Source organism: Dromaius novaehollandiae, chromosome Z (genome assembly GCF_036370855.1).
Source record: "Dromaius novaehollandiae isolate bDroNov1 chromosome Z, bDroNov1.hap1, whole genome shotgun sequence".
In the NCBI taxonomy this organism is placed as follows: Eukaryota; Metazoa; Chordata; class Aves; order Casuariiformes; family Dromaiidae; genus Dromaius; species Dromaius novaehollandiae.
Genome location: NC_088132.1, coordinates 72,288,245 through 72,310,129, shown reverse-complemented (window position 1 = coordinate 72,310,129; position 21,885 = coordinate 72,288,245). Strand labels below are relative to the sequence as shown.

Sequence of the window (21,885 nt, the reverse complement as noted above, 5' to 3'; positions counted from 1 at the left end):
AGAACTAGGCATTTATTACAGAAGATTTAAAATATGATAGAATTCAGCAAAACACTTCAATGTTGCTATAGAGACTAGGCTTCTGCATTTTCTTAGTCTCTACCTGGAAAAAGCTTACTATCTTTCTGATGTTTGTTTCAAACTGAACACCAGTTACAGCTGAAGCCACAACCTGAGGCAGCAACATGCCCTTGCAGCATAGGCAACCAACATACTCTTCAGCTACATTAGGAAAAGCATTGCCACAGGTTGAGGAAGGCGATTCTTCATCTCCACTCAGTGCTGGTGAGACCACATACTGTGACAGGGCTGGGCTCTCCAGCAGAAGACAGACATGAGATGACTGAAGTGAGTCCAGCAAAGGCCCATTAAGATGAATTGGCTTGGTCAATCTGACATTGATGAGAGGCTGAGCAAGCTGGGATTCTTTAGCTTTGAGAAGGTTCAGGACCATCTTATTAATGTGCATAAGTAACTGATAGGAGGGAGTAAAGACTACTGAGCCAGACTCTTCTCAGTGGTATCCAGTGAATGGACAAGAGACAATGAGCACAAATTGAAATAAAGAAAATGCCATTTAAACATGAAAAACCCACCACTCACACCCCTTTCCACTGTCAGGGCAGTCAAACACTGAAACATGTTGTGGAGTCTCCATCCTTTGAGATACTCAAAACCCAACTAGACATGACTCTGGTAAACCTGCTCTAGCGGACCCTGCTCTGAGCAGGGGTGTTGGACCAGACAGTCTCCAGAATTTTGTGACTCTATGAAATATGATTAACACCTTGGGTACATCAAAACTTCCCCCTGTGAAAGGCGGAAGTGTTCCTGACGCACCAACAATCAGGACCGTAATTTAAGAAAGCACTATCGCTGCAGCTGAATTCAGAACTATGAAGTGCTAGAAAGTGCACTGACAAAACTTCAAATTTCACAACATACTTTATTATTCAGCCAGGTTTGATCAAGTGGGAAGACTGTTATAACTTAACTATCAGCTGCAAGGAAGTCAGACACCTACTGGAACCTTGCTATGCAAATCAGTGCCTTTTTTGCAGCTGTCTGGAAGAAGCAGATTGACTGCAAGTAAGGGCAAAAAGGGATGTCCTTTCTGACAGATGCCACAACAGTTGTCATTTAAGAGCAGGAAGTTCACTGCAACAATATAGAAAAGATACTGAGGAAAAAAAATTTATTTTATTTTTTTTTTAAGATATGAGAACACATTGATTAGGAGCACAGGCTAAGCATCTTTCAGATTGGCTCCAGTAAGTTTTTAATCCAGTGATGCTGCTACTCTTTGCAATTTTTTCTGTCCATCTGTGTTAAAGTACATGAAGATCAGCAGCAGAATGTTTAGAGATTTTTAACAGCAAGTCTAACAATGCATAACAAGTGAAAAATGAAGTAAATTAACTTGAGTCATGAGACAAGCAAAAACTCAGATACTAAATATCCCAGACTGCTTAGAGAAGAGTATGCAACAAATACAACCTAAAAAATATAAAAATGTTTACCTGTGTTGTTTGGGGCAGCTGATGCATAAGAGAACAGAAACAAGCGTTTAAGCAGCTTAGGTGTCTGGCTATGGTGAACTATGCCACTGACGATCTAAGAAAGGACCAACAATTAACACCCAAATGTGGACGAATAAAACTGTCAATGTAAACAACATAACTCCTTAATCACCTCTCCCAGGTTCTGTATAAAACTGTTCCATGAGTTTTGACAAAATAAGATAGTAAAGATCTGATTTACAGAAGAGGCATTACTACATTAGCACACTGCACAGAACTACCACTAGAAAGGAAGAAGGAACACGAACTACAAAAAATTGAGATGAAGCAGCTGATACTTGATCAAGATTTTCAAGTTTCTCTAGGATATCAGAACTCAAAGAAACTCAAGTATCTATGAGGTCTCAAAGGTGCACATAAGTAAAACTACTGAAGTATTATTTTACTTTATTATACTTCAAACATTAATCTGCTTCTCTCAATGCCAGAAAAGTTTTCATGTATTTGTTAGGAGGACATTTATACTAACAAGAAATTTTCATGTTTGCATTGTGTCAGCTTGGACACCAGTTACATATTGGTGTAGGCCTTTAGATAAGGTTTAGTTTTGCTCAAGGTCAAAATTGAAGTTCTCGCACATGAGGTATGCCTCTCCTAGAAGACACCTATAAGTCTTACAAATGAGTACAGTCTCAATCAAGGAGTTTGGGTTCTATTCCCAACAGTTAAAAACCTGACTCTTAGAAAGCCTTTTCCCTTGTTTGCCATATACTATGCCTACTCCACTCAATAAGAAGCACTACATGTGTTAAACTTGTGGAACAACTCTTATTTTGCATATTGTTATTTAACTAAAGCTATTAGCCTCCCAGCTTGGAGTTCAACTTGATCCATCAAAAGAACTCGCATTCTCAAAAACATAACTGCTGACATATGAGCAAGGTTTAAGGCCAAACCCTAATAAAATAGTACCACGAATAAATACAAAAGTTTTAAATGTCTGCTTGAGCTGAGGCTAATTTCATGTAGTACTCCCAAACTCCAGTTCTCTTGAAAGAGTCAGTGCAACTGATTTTTAATTGCTATATATAAAAACATTTAATGAACACTTAGCTAAAAAAATCAGCTAGCCTCCTTTTACTTTCCCTCTTCATTGTGAATGATCAGAAAACACTACAAGATCTCTCAGAGCAAACTTCTTGCCCTTCCCTCATCCCTACAGTTAAACTAACACCCAACATCAAGCTTATGAAAAATGAATAAATGAAGTTAATATACTTACCCTTTTTACTTCTTCTTCTTTTGTGTATCTGAGGCAGAAGTGAAATACTCTAAGGTCTTTACAGTAGATAATTAGTTTCTCTGGGTATTTTCTCATTTGTCCAGTTAGTAGTTTCTTTTTCTCATCATAAACTGCAGAAGTAAAAAGTCTAGATAAACAAAGAGAACTTTGCCATCACTTGCCAAGCAGGAATAGCTTTATCTTTTCCAGAACCTCAAGAAAAGAATTTAATTCAAGTTCAAGTCAAAACAACCATCCTACCATACAGGCTGACAAGCTCTTGTGCTTATACACTCAGTATCCCATCCATCCCAAAAAGGTCCTGCTCAGTCTACCTCCTACAAGGTAGAAACTGAGCTTATAGCAAGTCAGCTATTCAGAGATTACTACTGTTCAAATTCAGGCTGCATAGCAAGTCTGAATTTTTATTGTGCAATAGAACATGATTTAGTACTTTTGGCCAAGGAAAAGTCCCCATGCAATTGTGAGTTCATCCTAAATTGAAAATTACACCAGAATGCCTTCAAGAGAACCCTTCATACCCTTCTGTTTAAAAATGCATCATTTCACATCCTGAAGTGCTGGCAGCTAGGCCACTGTACAAGAAACCAATGTCTCATAACTAGTCTCCACTAGTCTCTCCCTAGTCCACTCCATCAACCCACACCACAATTTATAATACTCTAATACTCCTCTAAATGTCATCTTCTCACTAAAGCCTTCCCTACTGCTTACACATCACTACCCCCAGCTATCATTTACTTTTTAGCCATACAGGCATATCTGTAAGTCCTGCAGCAAAACACAGAGTTCACTATTTATTTGCAAAGTAAAAAGCTTGCTTTGATAGTTTGAAAACATTGAGAATCTCATAAAACAAAGTTCCCTTAGACAAACAAAAGGTATTTTGGGAGAATTTGGTACCTGAACCACTCTGCAGCGCAACTGCTCAAGTTAAGTTACTCTTCATATCCCAACGTTTCCAATTATTTCTGAGAGACCTGTGCACCATACTTAACCAAACACACTGTAGAGTACACTTTCCTTTGCTGTTAACCATGGCTCAATTCACTTTTTGAAGCAATTGTTTTGATCTGTCCTAGTAAGATACTTAATCAAAAAAGTAGATTTTGACAAGCGTGAGGGATGAAACTGAGTTCTTTGACAGATTTCATAACTGTCATTTCGTCATTATACATAACTGTGGCTGCTTTTTCCAGACTATCCAATCCAAGTTTCAAAAAATGAAAGCTATCAGTTTTCTAGAAAGGATGTAGACATACAAAAATGCCCTACATCTAGAAATATCTTTAATGCTGATATGTTAAATAAAAGGGGGGAAAAAAGAGAAACCTACCTCCATAGATTTGATCTACACATTGCAGGGTTATGTCATTTTCTCCTACGATCTTATTTTTGAATTGTGGCTCCTAGAACATGAAAAAAATCTCATAAGTCTCATGCCACTAAGCAGCAGCACCTTTTCACCAGTATTCAGTATATATTTTAAGATCAGCTTTACTTCCTATAAGCTCTGCAAGGCAGAACACTGAAGAACAGTTATTAAAATACAGATGAATTACACCTGCCTTTTAAATTTTAAGGTCCCAACTGTGTTTGCAAGGTGGGCAGTTAAGAGTTTTTGCTTTTCAAGTAACTTCAAAGCATGTAATTCTATTGAGGGTCAGCTTCCAAACTAGAATTCTTGCAATAAACAGGAAACAGTAATTTGATGGAATCCAAGCCCTTTTATGATAAGTTTCCTTGCTGTGGGAACCAGGCAGGAAATAGAAAGCCTCTTAAGACCATAAGTATCCCAAGAATATTCCAACATAACAGTCAGATTTATCACTGGGTGAAATGAAGACATGCACAACAATTCTAACATCTATTGTTCTGTCAGACTTCAAGCGATTAAAGTTCCCTCCAGTTTATTACTCTCTGAATTCAGTGTACAAAAAGTACATTTGAGTAATGCCACAGTTATACACCAGTATGTTAAGTTTTACTATCAGAAGACTGATGCATACTACATCAGCAAATTAAGTTTTACATGAAGACAATTGTGAATAGAGCTAACCTTACTCAAGTTATTGCCAAGTCTGTGCTACTCTGCACAGGTGACTCACACTTAACATTTGTTAAGAAAAATATAGTTGACTTGACATGTTATCAACCCAGGATTTACAAGTTAGCAATTGAACAAAACAAGGTCACTACCAGGTTTAGAATAAGTCTCATGTGACCTGTGGGAAGCGCTTTAGAGCTTTGTCCCAGGGAACTCCAGAATGTCCACTCAGAATCTTTATCCAGCTGCAGAAGCCTCAGTTTTCAACATTCAGCTCCCTGAAGTTTTACCCTTAGAAACTTCTGACCACAATTTATGTGCTTCAAAGCACATTCTTCTCATTCTTCCCTGTCAAGACCACTTTGCATTCTTGGGAGCCATATACTAGGCTGTCCTCCACTGGTATCACCTGGATGGACCAGACTAAGGCATGCCTGAGCACATCCAAAAAGGAGTGAAACTACCTCTCCCCTTTAAGACAACTCAGTTTGAACATCTAGAACAAAGAACTAGATTCAAATCATTTCTAAAAGCAGTGTGTGGGGGTGGTGGTGGGGGCCTTAAAAGGTCTGTCAGCTCAATAGTGTCAAGTTCTTATGTTTTTGCAGTTAGCAACAGCTGACTTTAAACATAATAAATCAGAGATTTATTAAGCCATACTGCAAAAACAATTATCTAGGGTATTTCCACTGAACAGTTACCTACTCAGTCTTGTGGAACCCCCAAATGCTTCTGCAGATGGGGCCCAAAGTCAAGTCAGACAGATGTTTTACAGCCTTAGAAGTACACGTGGCATTCACACTTTTGTAATTTTGCTGCTAGATAAGAAGTATTGGAAGCTGCATGGGTTTAAATAAACTTTACATTTAACTTTTAAACCAATTCATTCTTTTAACTTATGCCTTATATAATTACTAACTCACAAGAGTTATAAACTACATTTAACCGTAAAGGTCCAAAATAGGCTTGCACCTTTTTTTTTTTTTTTTTTTTTTTTTTTTTTTAACTGAAACAGTCTTTAGAGCTTGAGGATGGATCTATATAGACAAAGCAGATGCGAATAGATTAACATGACTCTGTGGCCTTTAAAGTTTTCTATAGATTTATTTCCAGTTTCTCTTCTTATGTAAGGGAAAGAAAGATTATATAGCACAAGAGACTACATCTTCAGAGTCTGTTTGGTCACAACTAGGAGACTTGTCTTCCTACATTATCATCTGAAGAAGAATCTTCATCAAGGAAAGCAATCTTGAAGTTTGTACATATGAGTTTCCCATAGGTGCCACGATTTGACCCATCTTCTTGTATGTATTTGTACACCGTGTTTGCCTCACAAAGCAGCAGTTCACCTGTACAAAAACAAACATTTAGCCTGAAGCATAACTGACAACATTAAAACATATTTGAACTATTCCGCTTAAACCCAATATTAACTTGCTGACAGCTTCTCATGCACTGTATGCCTGAAGATTTATTATCACTGTTATAGGACAAGACTAAAGGGGCTCCTGAAATCAGTACCTTGGTTGCCTTCCAGGTTACCACCATTACTTAGGATGGTCTGAAAACTGTTATGTAGTGTTCAAACGAACATGGTTAGGAATGCAATGACCAGAAGCATCCATACTGCAACCTCATCTAAGTGGCAGGAGAAAAATGCTTGGAGTTACAAATCAAAAGAGTCACCATACAAGCACCTACTCAAAAAAAGCCAGATCCCACTGAGGAATAGGTAACATGGTAAATGAACAAGCTGGAAACATTTCTGATTTTCCTTACTGCCAAACTCTTAAGAATGCTGACACATTTGTTAGCTGACTGTTACAAATGCATCATGGTTACTTTTTCATAGCTTTGACCAAAGATGCTACTTTTTACAGGTTCCAGGATCATTTTAAAGTCCTCAAACAAATTTTTGCATAAATGGTGGTCTGTGAAGCTCATATCTTAAAGTTAAGAGAAACTGAACTTCAAGTTTAAGAAAGTATTTACTTCAAAGACAAGTTTTAGTAGGCTCAAAGAGCTGGACTTGCAGCCTTTTATAAGAATTGCAGAAAAGAACACTACTATGATTCTAAGCTTTGCTTGTATTTTATGTGAGTAACAGTAAGCTCATCCTTCCTGAACTTGGAGAGCACTAGCAGTATTTAGGAAAATCTAATAAAAAGTTGTAAATTTTAAAAATCTTAACAGCAAACGAAGCATACAAAGGCCTAAATAACTCAAAGTAGAAGCAAAGCAACATAACTTGAAGTTTCTACTGGTCTGTCTGTTGGTCCAGGACAAAAAAAACAACCCCTACTTTCTCTTTAAGAAAGAAGGCAGACTAAAGTATAGACAGTTCTCCAAATGCAGGTTACTCAAAGATACTGTACTCTGAAAAATTTGTGAAAACTAATTTTTATAACAATCCATGCAAATACAGGCATATAATGCCTTCAACCTGTGTGATTACTTACTCCCAAACCTGTTTTACTACTCAGGACACTGATGTCACTTGAGTGTTTGCTGAAGCAAACAGATGAGAATACATACAACCATATTTACATGATTTGTTTAAAATTCTAATTCTAAATATACAACAGTTACCTGGTAACAAGCGAGGATTTACTTCCTTTTCTATGGATTCCTTTATGTGTATTTCCTAGAAAGAAAGAGTCATTACTTTTTTGCAAAGATCTTGCTTCAATACATGCTGTAAATAACACTCCTGTAATAACAGCTTCTCTCCAATTCCTCATATTCTAGCAAATAGGAACATTTAAATTAATAAGAGTTACTTCAGTTTGCAATACGCTCCTTTCCTACTCCAAGGGGATAATCACTTAAGGTCAGTAGTCTACAGCTAAATAATTAAGTTAATGTTTTGACATAGCATCAGTCCATAGCGTCAGTCATGCAGTTCTGAACACAAAAATAGGAAATGCATTGTTTGCATACATAACAGACAAACAAAAGCATTACAGATGCTACTCAGTTCCTTTAGTGCAAGTAAATGGATTAGTTTAAAGTCAGAGTTACATTTCCATGTCCCAAAGCTCATTTACAAGCTTCTCCACACAGCTCAGAGATGACTTGCCATGTTTCCAATACATCCTTCACAATTTTTAAAGCTTTGTACTTCATTATTTTTTTGATTTTCTTGTGTATTATTCCAATCAAAGTATGCAAGTTGCTTAAACAGCAATACTAACACCATAGGGGAAAGGATTTCAGAATCTCAAAGTCAAGAGGTAAAAGAAGTCATAGGATATTCTTGATTCTGGACTCAAGCTGCACGAAACAAGCCTCTTAAACTCTCAGTATCAATTATTCTAGGTTTGTGGCACTGACAATTAGGGCAAAATCTCCAGCTGAAAGACTATTTAAACTAGGACACGCTACACCCTTCCTGCTCAGCCAGTTCTGAACTTCCTCCTCCAGGTCAGAACCATTTCACATGCATCAGAGTCTCTGTGGAAAACTAATAGTTAACTGGAAACAACCCGCTGCCCCAAGGCCACAGCAGTAAGATGACTAAAATTAGCTTGCTACCAGCGTCCAAAGTCAGATACTGCAAATCAAGGCAATCTATCAAAAGTAGACTTGAGCAATAACAGTTTTGGTAGTTTCAGAGTTGCAGAAGTCCCTGGCGGCATAAAAATTCCCTATGCCATTCATATAATTAGTTGTTCTCAAAACTCTGAGGACCCAAACAAAGTTTTAAGGCCGCATAGCAACACTAAAAACACCAGGAGACTGGGGCATGAAAGCAGAGACTTCCAAGATGGGTTGGAGAGAGGTAACAGTTCTAAAGTGATAGCAGTGATGTCCTGAAGAAATCTGTAACCACAGTTGGCAGCTAATACAGAGAACAAAACACAAGTTGCTGCCTTTGACTCTAAAATCTGGACCTTATACAAGTAAGTTAAAGCAAAGTTCATGCTTTTCAGCTAAAGTTACTATAAAAAAACCAAAACACACCATGGCTAACACTGAACACTGCTGCATTCAGAGGAGGAACACATGCAAGTTTTCCCAATGTTACACCTTGGCCCCTGGTAGCTCTAAGCTAAACTATGGGTTTACTAATACCTTTATAGCTACACCTTCTGCTGTCACCATTTATTTGCAACCAAATACAACATGGTTCACTCACAAGCCACATAATATCACTACTACAGAATAGTAAAGTAGTATACTATTTCCCATTAGGCCTTTAATTTGGGAGATACCATAAGAGATTCCTACTGCTATGTGTACATATATTACTCATATCAATTTAAGAATTAAAATTAAGTATCACTTTACTCAGAGCCTGCCAACTGGTGCTGGCAGACAACTCTAGAGCAGAAAAATAGCTGATGCCAGAGAAGTTCTCTGAACATACTTCTATTTGTTAAAATGAAGTGAAATTTTCCATAACAAGTTTCATAGAAGCAACCCATTTTTAAAAATTTGGGTTTTGATTAAAAATTAAATTGCCATTTCCTGAAAGGAGTTAAGCTTTTAATTAAAATAGTGCCATAGCAGAATAAAGATCTTAGTCATATGTATAACAGATCAGCTAAAAAACCCAACAACTAATTTCACTGTTTAACAAAAAACACACACAAATGGAAGAATTCCTGTAACATACAACAGTTTCAAAGAACTGAGCCTTCTACTTGAAAGTCAACATTTCTATTCCCATAATAAAGTGTAAATATTTTAGTTTTCCTACATATTCACTAGGGAGAGTTAGAATGCAAGCAATGAATAGCTGAACATTGCTGAAGAATCCATTTCACTGATCTCATTTTCCAAGGAAAGATAACAATGTGTTAAATGTCTACAGTTCTATAGATATTACATTTATATTTGTTCTTTTAAGACAGAAAGCTAAGATCGTTATGAAGAAAAGTTGTTAACTCCCCATGTGTCAGTGCAAGTTGTGTAGGAACCCAAAAGTTCAGCTAGTATTTCTTTACCTACTGAAATACTGTAGAAAAAAAGATGGAACAGTATTGAACAATACATGGGTCTTCAGACTGACTTGAGAGCCTGCTGCCTCTAAGCTGGATGCTCAACACCCTTTTAATTGCCATCATACAGTCTATACCCACCACCCCCACCTGTTTGCACACAAGTCTGTCTGGCTACAAGCTGAGGTAATTTAGTTCATAAGTTCTGCTGGGAGCTTTTTACTTCTGCTAGTTTAGGGTTTGGTTTTGTTATATTTTTGCCTGTTAGCAGAACTGGCTCATCAACAGGTCACACGAGCACAGAAGAGCTGCAACATATGCAGCAGGAGCAAGTCTGTCCCTGTCAACAGCACCAAACACCTCAGACCTAAGGAAACTTCACCCTTTGACCACTTGAAGTTAAGCCTGCAAACACTTGCTATCTAAGCTAGTCATCAAAAGCCATGTGCATCTCTATATTCTTCATCTGTAGTTTCTCCTTTCTGGATGCCCTAAGCTACTGCTGCTTTGCACTTCACACTTCTTACTCAAGGTACAACATAGGAAACCCTATCATCAGCAACATCTATGAGCAGACAGCCAGAGGACACTACTCAAAAGAAGAGTAAGCTTCCCACCTGGGTACTTACCTTGTACTGCATGCATTTTTCCAGGACACCTTAGTAAACAGTGGCAGACAATGATTATCAATTCTAACTGTACAGAGTACAAAGTCATACCAAAACTGCATTCTGACAATGTCACACCATGCTAATTTATCATTTACCACCCTTTTAGTCCAAAGCCAACTGCAGTGGACAGCAAGATGATAGTCTCAAAGTGCCTGTCATCTCCCTTGTTCTAGCCAGGGAGAGGAAAAGCCACACTCTGGGCAGACTCTGCTTCAATACAGGCAAACATCATGGTTGAGAAACTGGTTTTCTTAAGGGAAAACTTGCCTCTTCCGCTCTGGGTGTGCTGACCCCCATGGATTCAGTCCCCAAGTGCAGGAAACAGCTGCATAATCTGCAGTACCAAGGACTGCACTCAGGCTCTCCCCTGAAAAAATACTAGGTTTATTCTCCAAATCTGTCTGGGGAGACTCTTCTTCCAAGCACTGAAGCAGAGAAGAGAGGACACATGTGACAACATGAAGTATAAGGCAGTAAGGTCAAGTAGCACTTATGCTTTATTAACAGGGTCCTAACAGGTAGGGCAGGAGAGGATCCCAAGGGATTCCCACTCTTTGTCCTAGAGCCTCATCACAATAGACAAAAATTCCTCACATCCCACTCCACAGGGCGATAAACAACTGTAGACAGAGAAGGAGAAAAAAGGGAAACAATATTTCCTGCATGTTAGCATCCAGACTACTTTGATCTTGTTGGAAATATTAGAATTTTTTGAATCAATATTGCAAAATATTTATATAGGCCTACTGAAACAGGATATTGCTTATCACTCAGCAGAGAGGCTGTGTATTCAGTCTGTTACTACAAATTAAGAGTGACATGCTGCAAGCTCAAAGCCTACCGTACCCCAGAGTAACTCTTCCATTTGCCCATAGCCAGGCATTTCTGCTAGAGGTAGTTCCAACAGTGGAAAACAAGATTTTTAGTAAACATACTGAAGAAAAATGTTTGTTAGATTGAAGCCATGAAGGAAACAGCTATCACTTCCAAGGTTTCAAGAGCACTATCTGAAACACGTATTCTTCAAGGCTGACAGCAGATAGCACTGCTGTGAAAATACAAGATGTTTTAACACTAATATAGTTCTCATAACTAATTTAGCCACAAGGAAGTTCTACATCATGGTGATGCTTGCCCTGAATCTCAGCTTTTTCTTATTTAACCATACTTCACTATAGGACTAACAGCTTTCTTAACCATACATTTATCTTTATCAACTGTAAACATCAAATTGTAAACCAAAATATTTGTGAACTACTAGTGCTCAAACAAATGAGTACAATATTCTTGAGTAAAATAAAAATCAAAATTTTTTTTAAACAGTTACACTGGCATTTCATACAGAAAAGGTAATACCTGTCCACATGCTTAACATTCAGAAGCAAACCTAAATACATACTTCGTATTTTCTGAAAGACTATTACTCCATCAATCCAAATCTTACACTAGCATTTCATACAATCCAGAAGAGATACTTACTACATTTTAATCAAAAACAGTGCTGAAAATAATCTCTAAATGCTTGTTTTCCTTCCTTTCTTGGCTCCATTATCCAGTGGCCCATTAGATCATAGCACATTTTCCATGTCTGTTGTTACATCTTTTAATCTCTCCTCTTTCCTTACATTGTTCTGTCCATCTCCTCTGACTTCAGTTCCTTGCTTCCCCCACTCCAGTTCAGTGCCCAGCTGTCTACTTTTGCAACTTTTATTCATCATACCACACTTCAATTCCATCACTCTAATCTAGAAGATCATACTATTTTAAAAACAACAACAAAATCTGTGCTATTGTACCAAGAAATACAAGGAACAAATAATTACAGTAGTTATCAGCTAACAGGAATGAAAGACTTGAGAGAAAGCACAAGAGCTATGAAAGCTGCCCTCAAAACTGAGTGTCCTGAGGGGCACTTAGGATTGCAGGGATGAGCAGCATCAAGCCGAACATGAACTCCTGTGTGCTCCTAACCTTCGTCTATATTCTGTACAGGGCAAAGATTGCATTTACCAAATAAGCGGCAGCAAGGACTGCTTTCCAAGCTTGCTTTGTGTCTCACCCCCATCCCTTCCCTGACACAAAAATGCTCTGATTCCACAAAGCAACAACCAGGCAACATTACTGCTGTTCCGAAGTTATATGGAGCAGGCTTCCACAATTCACAAGCGAGAAGCAATGGATTGCAGCCTTCCCATGTAGTTCATGGTTTTTGTTTTTGGGGTTTTTTTTTCTTTTTTTTTTTTCTTTTTTTTTTTTTTAACATTTAAGGCCTAATACAAAAACCTAACACCCTAGGAAGAATAAATGTGGAGGATGTCACTTTTATGAATGTACACACAAAAAACAACATTAAGCTTCAAAGCACATTTAACACCTCAATTTTTTTCAAATTGAGGTCAACTTAAGGAAAATATGATCCATCTTGTTAGCCTTTAACACTTCAAAACAGCATTTAGAGGTTAGAAGCAAGAACCATAAATTATTTCAAATTTTCTATGCTTCCACAGGCAAATATCCTTAGTCGATGATCAGACATGTCAAAACATTGACTTTTATACCCTAGTATTCACCCTCATTTCCTGCAGGGTAGCCAAGTCTGTCCTGAAGGGAAATGTGTCATTAATATCAACATCCTATGGTCTTGCTCTTAACAGACCATTGATTGATCTGTGGTTCCATAAAGCAGAGCATAACTAGGTTATATTTAGTCAGATGTCAAAAATTCAGCTTTTCCAGACGCTCTGGGAAACACAGCACAAGTCATTTCCGTTCCTTTAATAAAGAGCATTTCTGTTCACACCTTACTTTTATCTTGCTGCATATGAACATAAATAGGATTCCTATTTCTCTTCATATTAAAAAGAGCAAAAAACACAGCAATAGCAGTTTAAAATCAACTTTTTCTTTTTTGAACATTACTAGTGTGTCCCTCAGGTATTTGAAGATGGACTACTGGAGGCTAAACAAGCTGGGGCTTTAACAGAGTCAGGGGTGCCTGTTACACCTTTCTCATTGCATCGCTGCCCTACTCTAGGAGCAGCAGCAGCCTAATGTCACAAACAACTTTCCAGACAAACAAGGGAAAGTATGTGCCCAGTGAATCTCTGAAGGTTGCAAGCAAGGACTGCAGCATATCACACTGCCATGTTGCTTTGTATCATGGTTCTGTTGCTTAACAAGTCACATCTGACTTCAGTTTTATTAAACTTTTGAAACTGAGAAGGAGACTGCAATTATAGCAGAAGTCAGTCCTGTATCTAAAACTTTTTATGGCAAGAGCCTGTGAAATTCCTAAATTAAGTGCATCAAGAAGATGGGCAAGAACAATATTAGTACATAAAAAGCAAATGACTGCAGTGTCTTGATACATCAGGATATTTCATTACAAGCTTCATCTTCCAGTTTAAAGTTCCTCAATTATTCCTCCTGCAGCCACCAGGATCATAGCTGAAGAGTTACACCACCACACTTATGAACAAGTTAAAATACTCTATTACTTGATACCCTACCACATTGCATATATTTGACTGGTACGTTTTTTCCATCAACCCTTTTTTCAGTCAGCTTTAATCATCTCCCCACTTAAGCAAACATGCAGGATATCTTTCAGAGAGGCTATTTAAAAACCTGCCTGAACATCCGGCCCAACAAGCGAAGTTCTTACCTTCGCAAAACTCACTCCCCAGACCTTTTTGCACATTTGTACAAGGCAAACACTTTCCTGAGGCAAAAGACAAATTGAGTGGGGTCAATTTACATGACCCAAGAAGCCTTTGTAGCTACCGTTTATACGTATTTTCATTGATAAGGATAAGGAAGGGAGTTTCAGAAAGCTTTTAAAAGGTAAACTGCTAAAAGTCACTAGGACTGAGTAACATATGAAAACAGAGTTGCTACCACAAAATAACAAAACAAGTTTTGAACAGTGCAGTTGACTTAAATGGGCTGATACAACTCTACATCGGTGTTTCACAGACTCAGTGAAAAATAGAGAGCAGATTCCCCAAGGTCCTCACAGTGGCAAACTCCATGCTAATTGACAAGATAAGGAAAATATTTTCTTTTAAGCAGCTATGAAGGGGGCTGAGCAACCAAGAAGCACCAGTTTGCCCCAGATTATTAAGAATTTTGAAGAACAGCAAGACAAAAATGGCTAGTTTTTTTGAAGACAAATCCTCCCAAAAAGTTACTCCAAGACTCTGAACTCCAAGAACTTAAGCTAAGCCCAGAGAGGGTCGGTTTCAGGAAGCAACAGCGCACACCGAACCATCGCCGCCCGCAAGCAGACGACCCCCACGAGCTGAACTAAAGCCACTCCAACCAAACCAGCGGCGGGGGCTGCATAAATAAGCACAGAACAGCAGAAAGCACACACGAAACACATGCACACTCACAATTTCAACATTAAACTGCTGAGGAAAGAGGCCCAGGCTTTGCTGGAGAAGAATTAGAAATAAGGAGTTTGAAAATATTGAACTAAACCGAGAAACCGCTCCAGAAAGCGGCAGGGGCTGAATGGGTGCAATGACAGCTTTACTCTCCACTCACACCTTAAAAAAAGCAACTCGAATAAAGCACCGGAAAACCCTCAGCCCGAGAGCCCCCGAGGCAGCCCCCGGGGCCGGGCCGGGCCTCGCAGCCGCCGACACGACCCCGGCGAGGGGGGCGCCGGCCGCGGCCCGGCCGGGCCCCGCTGCCCCAGGGGCGCGACGCGGCTCCCTGCCGGACGCTTCCGCCCCGCCGAGGCGGAGATGCGCCGGGAAACACCCCGCAGCGCGGAGGCGCGGCCACCGCAGCCCCGGCGCCGCCGCCCCGCTCCCCACACGGCGCCCCCCTCACCCCCCCCCCCCCACCGCGCACCTCCGGGCTGATGTAGGACACGAAGGAGGGCTTGGCCGCCTTGGCCCCGCTGCCCAACATGGCTCCAGCCGCCTCTCGTCCGCCCCAGGAGCCCGCGGCGGGGCCGGCCGCCGGCGGCAGCACGTCCCAGGGCTCCTCCTCAGCGAGCCCGCGGCCGTGGCGGGGACGGGGGGGGCCGCGGCGGCGGCGGCACCGGCAGCAGCGCGGACGGCGGTATCCGGCGCACGTAACTGGCCCCACCCATCCCCGGCCCGGCGGCGGCACCCCGCGCCGCCGGCCATTTCTGGGGCACCGCCCCCACCGCGCCAGCCGCCACTGGGCAGCGCCGCTGTCACTCACTCGCCCGCCCGCCCCCTCCGCGGCAGCGGGGGCGTGGCTCCGCCGCCCTCCCGGCGAGGAGCAGCCAATGGCGGCGCGGCCCCGGCCGCCGCGGGGCGCTGTCGGCTCTGCCCCCGCCGACGGCGCGCGGCGGCCGCGGGGGGATCTGCGCGCGGCACGGAGGAGCACAGCGGGGCAGGGGCGCAGCGCAGCCGGGGCGTTGCGGGGCCTCGCTCAGCGGGTTCCCACCACACTCTTTTTTTTCTGGTTAACGGCACCTTTTTGGCCTCACGGTGAAGCCTGCCCGCTTCTGCCTGCTGTCTGCTCAGGCCATCGCTCTGTTTAGATCCTCCACTGTGCTGTTACTCGGCTGCAAAACACCCACAGTGCATCCGTGCGTGCCCAAAATAAAACTCCATGGCCAGTAAAATCCAAGGAAAACATCGGGACGCTGTTTTCCTTAGGGCAGGATGCAGGCAAAGAACATAAAATAAACTAGAGTCATTCTCCAAGTGCTAATACGTCCCGAGAAGTTCCCCGTCCAAAACATTACGGCCGCAGCCTCTCTGGAATGTCGTCTTGGGGCACTGTATAATCAGAGCCGTTAATAAATAAGTCGGTTTGCCAGGTATCTAGGTTACGCTTAAAGGCTTAGCCTTTTTCCAGATACAGAACAATACAAATATTGTGAGCTGCCTGCCGCAGCACAGCAAGACTGCCCAGCAATTTAAATGACGGATGGAAGCCACGCTGACAGTTTGCATGCGAAGTTGACTTTATGGAAATATTTTTACCAAAAATAAAACATACGATACAAATTTTAATAGACCATGGGACATGAGAATCAATAGCTCCTTTGAAGATGAATGACAAGCAACTATCGTGTTCCCCTCCTCTTTTTGTTATAATACTTCTTCCAGACTTGGTCCCAGGAAAACTAAAAGGAAGGAAAAAGAGGAACACAGAGTTATGAGACAGCATTTATAAAAATAAATTGAAGTAACTATTGTAATTCAGAAATAAATTCATTTCCCTTGTTTCAATCTCGGGCTCGCAGAATGAGCAGTCTTTCAGTTTAATGATCTTCTGCCTGAAAATAGGAAAACTGAGGGATTAATTGTCATGTGTAGCCTCCCAGCAACGGCAGTTCTGGAGCGCCATCCCCCACAGACGAGCTCTCACGCTTTGCTCTGCAGCTGCTTCCACATCTTTCTTTTACATTAGACCTGATCTCAGCTGCATAGGTCAAAAGTACAGTCCATGAAATGACACTGGTGCAAATCAAGGGTCAGGGGAATATTGGGACAGCGCCTCCGTGTTCTCCAGTGTATTAAAATACACAAGAAAAGGGAGTAGCAGGATAAAATATCTTCTAAAATATATGAAGTTACAGTGGCAACAGCAGGATTACCTCCAAGCATTCCCTAAAGCTTACAGCAGGCTAAGGCAAAAAGGAGCTATTTACTGGCAGAGCATGTAACAAAGAAGAAGGGATGTTTTGACAGTGGGCCAAACTCTTTTAACTCCGATGGAGAGTGCAATAGGAGCTCTACTTCCCACATAGCACATGGGAATTCATTTTTCAGCATCTCGTCTAAAAAGCCCCACAACCAAGAAACCCAGTTAACTGAATGTAGCTGCCGTTCTGCATCAACAAAATATCCCCTTAGCCCCCCGTCCGCTCCTTGGCAGGGTGCAGTAGCTGGTACTTAGGCCAGAGTTGGCGAGTGGGACGTGCTCCTTCGCCTGCTTTGCTCCCCAGGCTGCCAAGCGGTACAGGGTTGAACCCGCTGGGGCAGATCTGAAGCTCTTTTCAGGAATTTGAGGGCCACATGGTGAGGTCCCAGCCTCATCTGGGAGCGTTTGCAAGCTTGCAGAACGGAAGAAGCAAAGCTACTGCGCGTGCAAGTCAACTTACCTCAGACAAGTACATCTGTGGCTAAAAAGGCCTGCTGCAACCCGAAGATACTCGATGCCCCAGCAAGTTACAGAGCACCGATGGCTTTAGTGACCTTGTCTTCCACAGAGTGAGCTCTGGGCACGCTCTGCTCCCTTTCTCTAATTTTAAAGTCTCAAGTGTCTTTGAGGAGTATTCACAAAAGCCAACTTCAGCCCAGCAACCTAACCTCTCCTTAGAGTCCCTCCATAGATAGTGGAGAAAAAAATGGCTCCTTTTGAAGGTAATCAGGGTAACCAAAAAAGCTTCTTGTTCAGAAACAGCCTCCAGAGCCTGCGCTGTGTCCAGGGCACCTTAGGAAATCAGCTTTACTAGTCTAAAGTTAGCCCTTGTGAGTGCCCCCCTTCCTCTTGCTGTCTCTGTACCCCACTTGCAGTCATCTCCCGCCTCTCACTTATGAATTTTGTGTTATTTGATGTGTTCTCTTCCTCCAGTGATTTTACTCATTAACATTTTTCCAAATGCGCATATGGGAGTTTGTTGCTGTATCATTTGGGATTGTCTCATCACTAAGGAAGTTTTTTTTTTTTTAATCATTTTTACAGCAAATAGAAGTTCCCAGGATTCTGTATTAATACAAGCCATCTTCCTATGTTACTGTGCAGGCTTCCAAGGACTTTCTGTCATCATTTTACTTTTATTTAATTGTGAATTTATGTCAGTGACAGTCATACAAGTGCAGAAGAGGAAAACTTTGAAAAAAGTCAGACTCTACTTTGTCTGTGATGGGTGAAGAACATACAGCATTTCAATGCGCCCAGTTTATTGGGGCTTTTTTAAAGCCCACTCATGATATTTTGCATTCTTTCTAAAAATATAATCACAGTATTTACCTCTAAAGCGTTCTGCAGGAGGGAATTTCACAGACCAACCCTGCTCTTCCCATGGAGGGAGATTTTTTTGTTTAAAAATCTTACATGCCATTAATTTGAGTATTTCTTTGGGCTGAATTCTCAGCTGTGCCCAGGCCTTGGTGGGAATGGCTGATGGACGGGAGCCACAAAGGAGCCATTTTTGGCTTTCCTATCAGTTTTCTTTCAGGGATCCTCTTAACTGCAACAAATTGTATTTCACGTTTTCCCTCCTGGCAGTGCTCCTCCTCAGGGCTGCCCTGGCTCTGGGAAACCACCGGCCTTTATTCTGCATTTCTGCCTTTCTGATCCTGGGGCCATTTCCGAGCCAAGCCTCTAAAACCGGTGCTGTGGCAACACTTCTGCTGGGGAGGCAGAGACACTCTTTGGAGGGATCTGCATGTGCCTCCTTCCAAATCAGGTCTAGAGTCAAGTCGAAGATCTGTCAATTCAGTTGTTTGCGATGGCAGAACTACCTTCCCGTAACACTTCAGGACTCCTAGGAAGGAGATCCAGAAAGGAGCCTGATTTGATCCTGGCCACTACTGAGTCCAGCTTGAGATCAGCTGTTCATGCAGGTCCACATAGACATAGGTGTCCTGTCTGCTCTCTTGTGCTTCCCTTACACTTTGCAAATCCCAGCGCCTTTAAGAGTCCCAAGGGTATCTGGATGGGCGGGGGTGCGGGTCACTCTGTGCTGTGAGCATTTTGGTGTAGGCTGGGTGGGTTAATACATAAACTAAAGGTTAAAAACCATTCCTGAGTGTTGAGCAAACATGAATGACTACATCTAAGTTTATACTCCCTATTTCCTCATTTTAAAGAAAATAAAGGGAGGCTTTGCCCTGCTGCAGACCTGAATAGGCAGAGACACATGTGCTGTTTCCGTCCCGGGGGGTAGATCATCGGTGGGAGGACACTGTCGCTGTGCAGCCCCTTGGGCCCTCACCATGGCCGGGTCCAGGGCTGGCGACTGCTTTCAGAAAATGCCCTTCTAACGGCGACGCAGGCAAAGATTTTGAAGTAGCAGCTGGAAAGAGAATTGCACAAAAAGTTACCAATGTCAAGGTTTCCTGATCCTCTTCTTCTGCCCAGAAAAGCTATCTGGGTAGAATTTGAAGGTTTTTCTTGTTTTATCCTTGTCTGGGCATTACCAGAATAGCTGACCAGTCCCCCTGACCAGTCTGCCTCAGGCCTGGAAATCTCAGCATTTCTGTAGTACACGCAGAATTAATCTGACCCTTCCCAGAGCATCACAGGCGGCCGGGCATGCTCAGGAGGTAGGAGGTATCCCAAAAGCGCGGGATTCACTCTGAGCATGCAGAGATCAGCTGTGCACGAAGGGTGCGATCCTCCCTGTTCGTACTGCTCAATTAAATAACTCAGTTTAGGCCTTAGTGAATTAAACAGTAGGAGATCACACTAAAGTAGCTGAAATCAGTATGCTAGAAATGTAGAAGACTTAAGACTAAGCTGGAAGTAAGACTTCTGGAAACTGTCCAGAGAAAGAATTGGAACTTTGGCTTTCTTTGGGAAAAAGTCAGCAAATAGGTATGTCTATAAACAACCAGTAGATATCTCTGCTTTACACGGGTTAAGATAATTTCCTACTAGAAGTCATATATAAATATAGATATAGATTCTTTTTTAAAATAATATATAAATATATGTATATAAAATATATATAAATATATAAATATTTATAAACATTATATATGTATTGTATATATTATATGTTATATGTTATGTTATGTTATGTTATATATTATATATAAATATGATATATATAATAAATAAATCTATATTATATGTATTTAATATATATAATAAATGCATATGACTTCTATATATCTATTTAATATATAACATTATATTATTATTATATTATATATATTATAATATTCATTTTTATATACCACATACAATATTATAAAGGCAAGAAGCAGATGAAAAAAGGGCTCTAAGGCAGTGTTTTTAGTACTGGATTCGCATTCACGTTTTCATCTGCAGATACTTTCAGGCATCCTTTGGAAGTTGGTTTCCAAACTTGGTTCAGATTTCTTCCTTTATAGTCTGGCACCTTCACAGTGAACTTCAAGGCAACATTTAGAGCTTTGTAACACAAGCATTTATTTCCATTCTCGTTTGCTGAGTATATAGTCAGAGATTGTGTAATGACATTGTATGTGAATCGTTTATGTTTTATCTGTGTTGCCCTGTTCTTTATTAACCAGCTGTATTGTGTATGTTAATGTTTCAGTAACGTTTTCTGTTTGTTGTTGGGAGAACCTGATCTCTTTGGGGAGAGACCTGTGCTCCTATCCGAGGGGCAACACTACGCGGAGCTTGGAAACCCCCCCGCCGGTGACGGGACAGAGGCCGTGCACCCAGCTCTCCTCAGCTGAAACCTCCTGCCGTGACTCCTGCACCATCCTGTGACTCAGCCGTATCCTGTGACAGGATGTGCCCGATTCCTCCCTGAAGAGATGCATCTTACTGCTTCAGTGAAACCGTCTGGGAGCTCCGGCACGGCCGGCGAGCAGACGACCCACGGCAGCTCCTTCGGCCGCAGCGACGCAGACAATGGCCATTGTCTGTCCGTCCCGAATTACCGGGAGGACGCTTTTGTCGCACAGGCACCTTCCAGAGCTAATGAGCAAACTGGGAAATTTTAAATCTTGGTCAAGCAGAAAACTATATAGAGACTATTAACAAAAACATAACGAAGAGTAGGATGGAGACGTTAACTGACAAGAACACATCCTGGAGCAGCGTTTACTGTGCTGGTAGAGACAGCGGAGGGAATTGCCTGTTTTAAACTTGTGAATGGAAACAAAGTAACTGCTACAAGAGCTGTGAAAATTGAGGGAAGAAAGCAACTTGCAGCTGGTATCTGAAACACCTCCTTCTCTCAGCTGTAAGGGGCGGAAGAGGAAGTGAGTAATTAATAACTAATCACCAAGGAAGCATGGGCCTCAAAACCAAAAAACACAGGACCTAGGGAAGTTCCCCACCTTTTCTGAGTTCTCTTGAAAGCAAACGCAATTACATGTGCATGTACACACTCACACACTTCTTCGTTATGTGGGGTGTACCTCTTCATACTCCAAAAGGCTGTGAATACAAACTGCATGGACCTGGAGATGACTTCTTGACAGTGCCCAAAGGATGAGTCAAAGCCTGTCCCTATCAGGAGTAAGCCTGTGCCGTGGCTGGATGTGAGATGTAGTTAAATCAGGGCTCGCCTCTAACCCTCGGTTCTCCTCAACCTGCAATCTGGAGGGACATGTGACGAAGAATGAGCTAGAAAGGAAGGAGAGGGAGGATGAATGGGTATATGGTCCTTCTGACATCAAGGGCCTTGAACTGACTCTTCTGTCCTGGAATTAATGCCAGGAAGGAAAACAGCAACATT

The 21,885-nt window shown here is 41.5% G+C and overlaps 1 protein-coding gene across 4 annotated transcripts in view; it reads right to left on the bottom strand.

Moving 5' to 3' along the window:
• LOC112982189 (myotubularin-related protein 12) overlaps positions 1-15,657 on the bottom strand; it is a 34,455-nt gene extending 18,798 nt beyond the window's left edge. The window contains exons 1-6 of one of the 4 annotated variants that reach the window (XM_064502525.1): positions 15,345-15,657; positions 7,460-7,514; positions 6,080-6,219; positions 4,160-4,232; positions 2,803-2,933; positions 1,521-1,614 (exon numbers count right to left, since the gene is read on the bottom strand). In XM_064502525.1, coding sequence (XP_064358595.1) covers positions 1,521-1,614; positions 2,803-2,933; positions 4,160-4,232; positions 6,080-6,219; positions 7,460-7,514; positions 15,345-15,404 — 553 coding nt within the window. In that variant the 5' untranslated portion in view covers positions 15,405-15,657. Of the gene's footprint in view, positions 1-1,520; positions 1,615-2,802; positions 2,951-4,159; positions 4,233-6,079; positions 6,220-7,459; positions 7,515-15,344 lie in introns of those variants that run through there. The other 3 variants (XM_064502524.1, XM_064502526.1, XM_064502523.1) reach the window with 3 other exon arrangements.
• Positions 15,658-21,885: the final 6,228 nt, after the last annotated feature.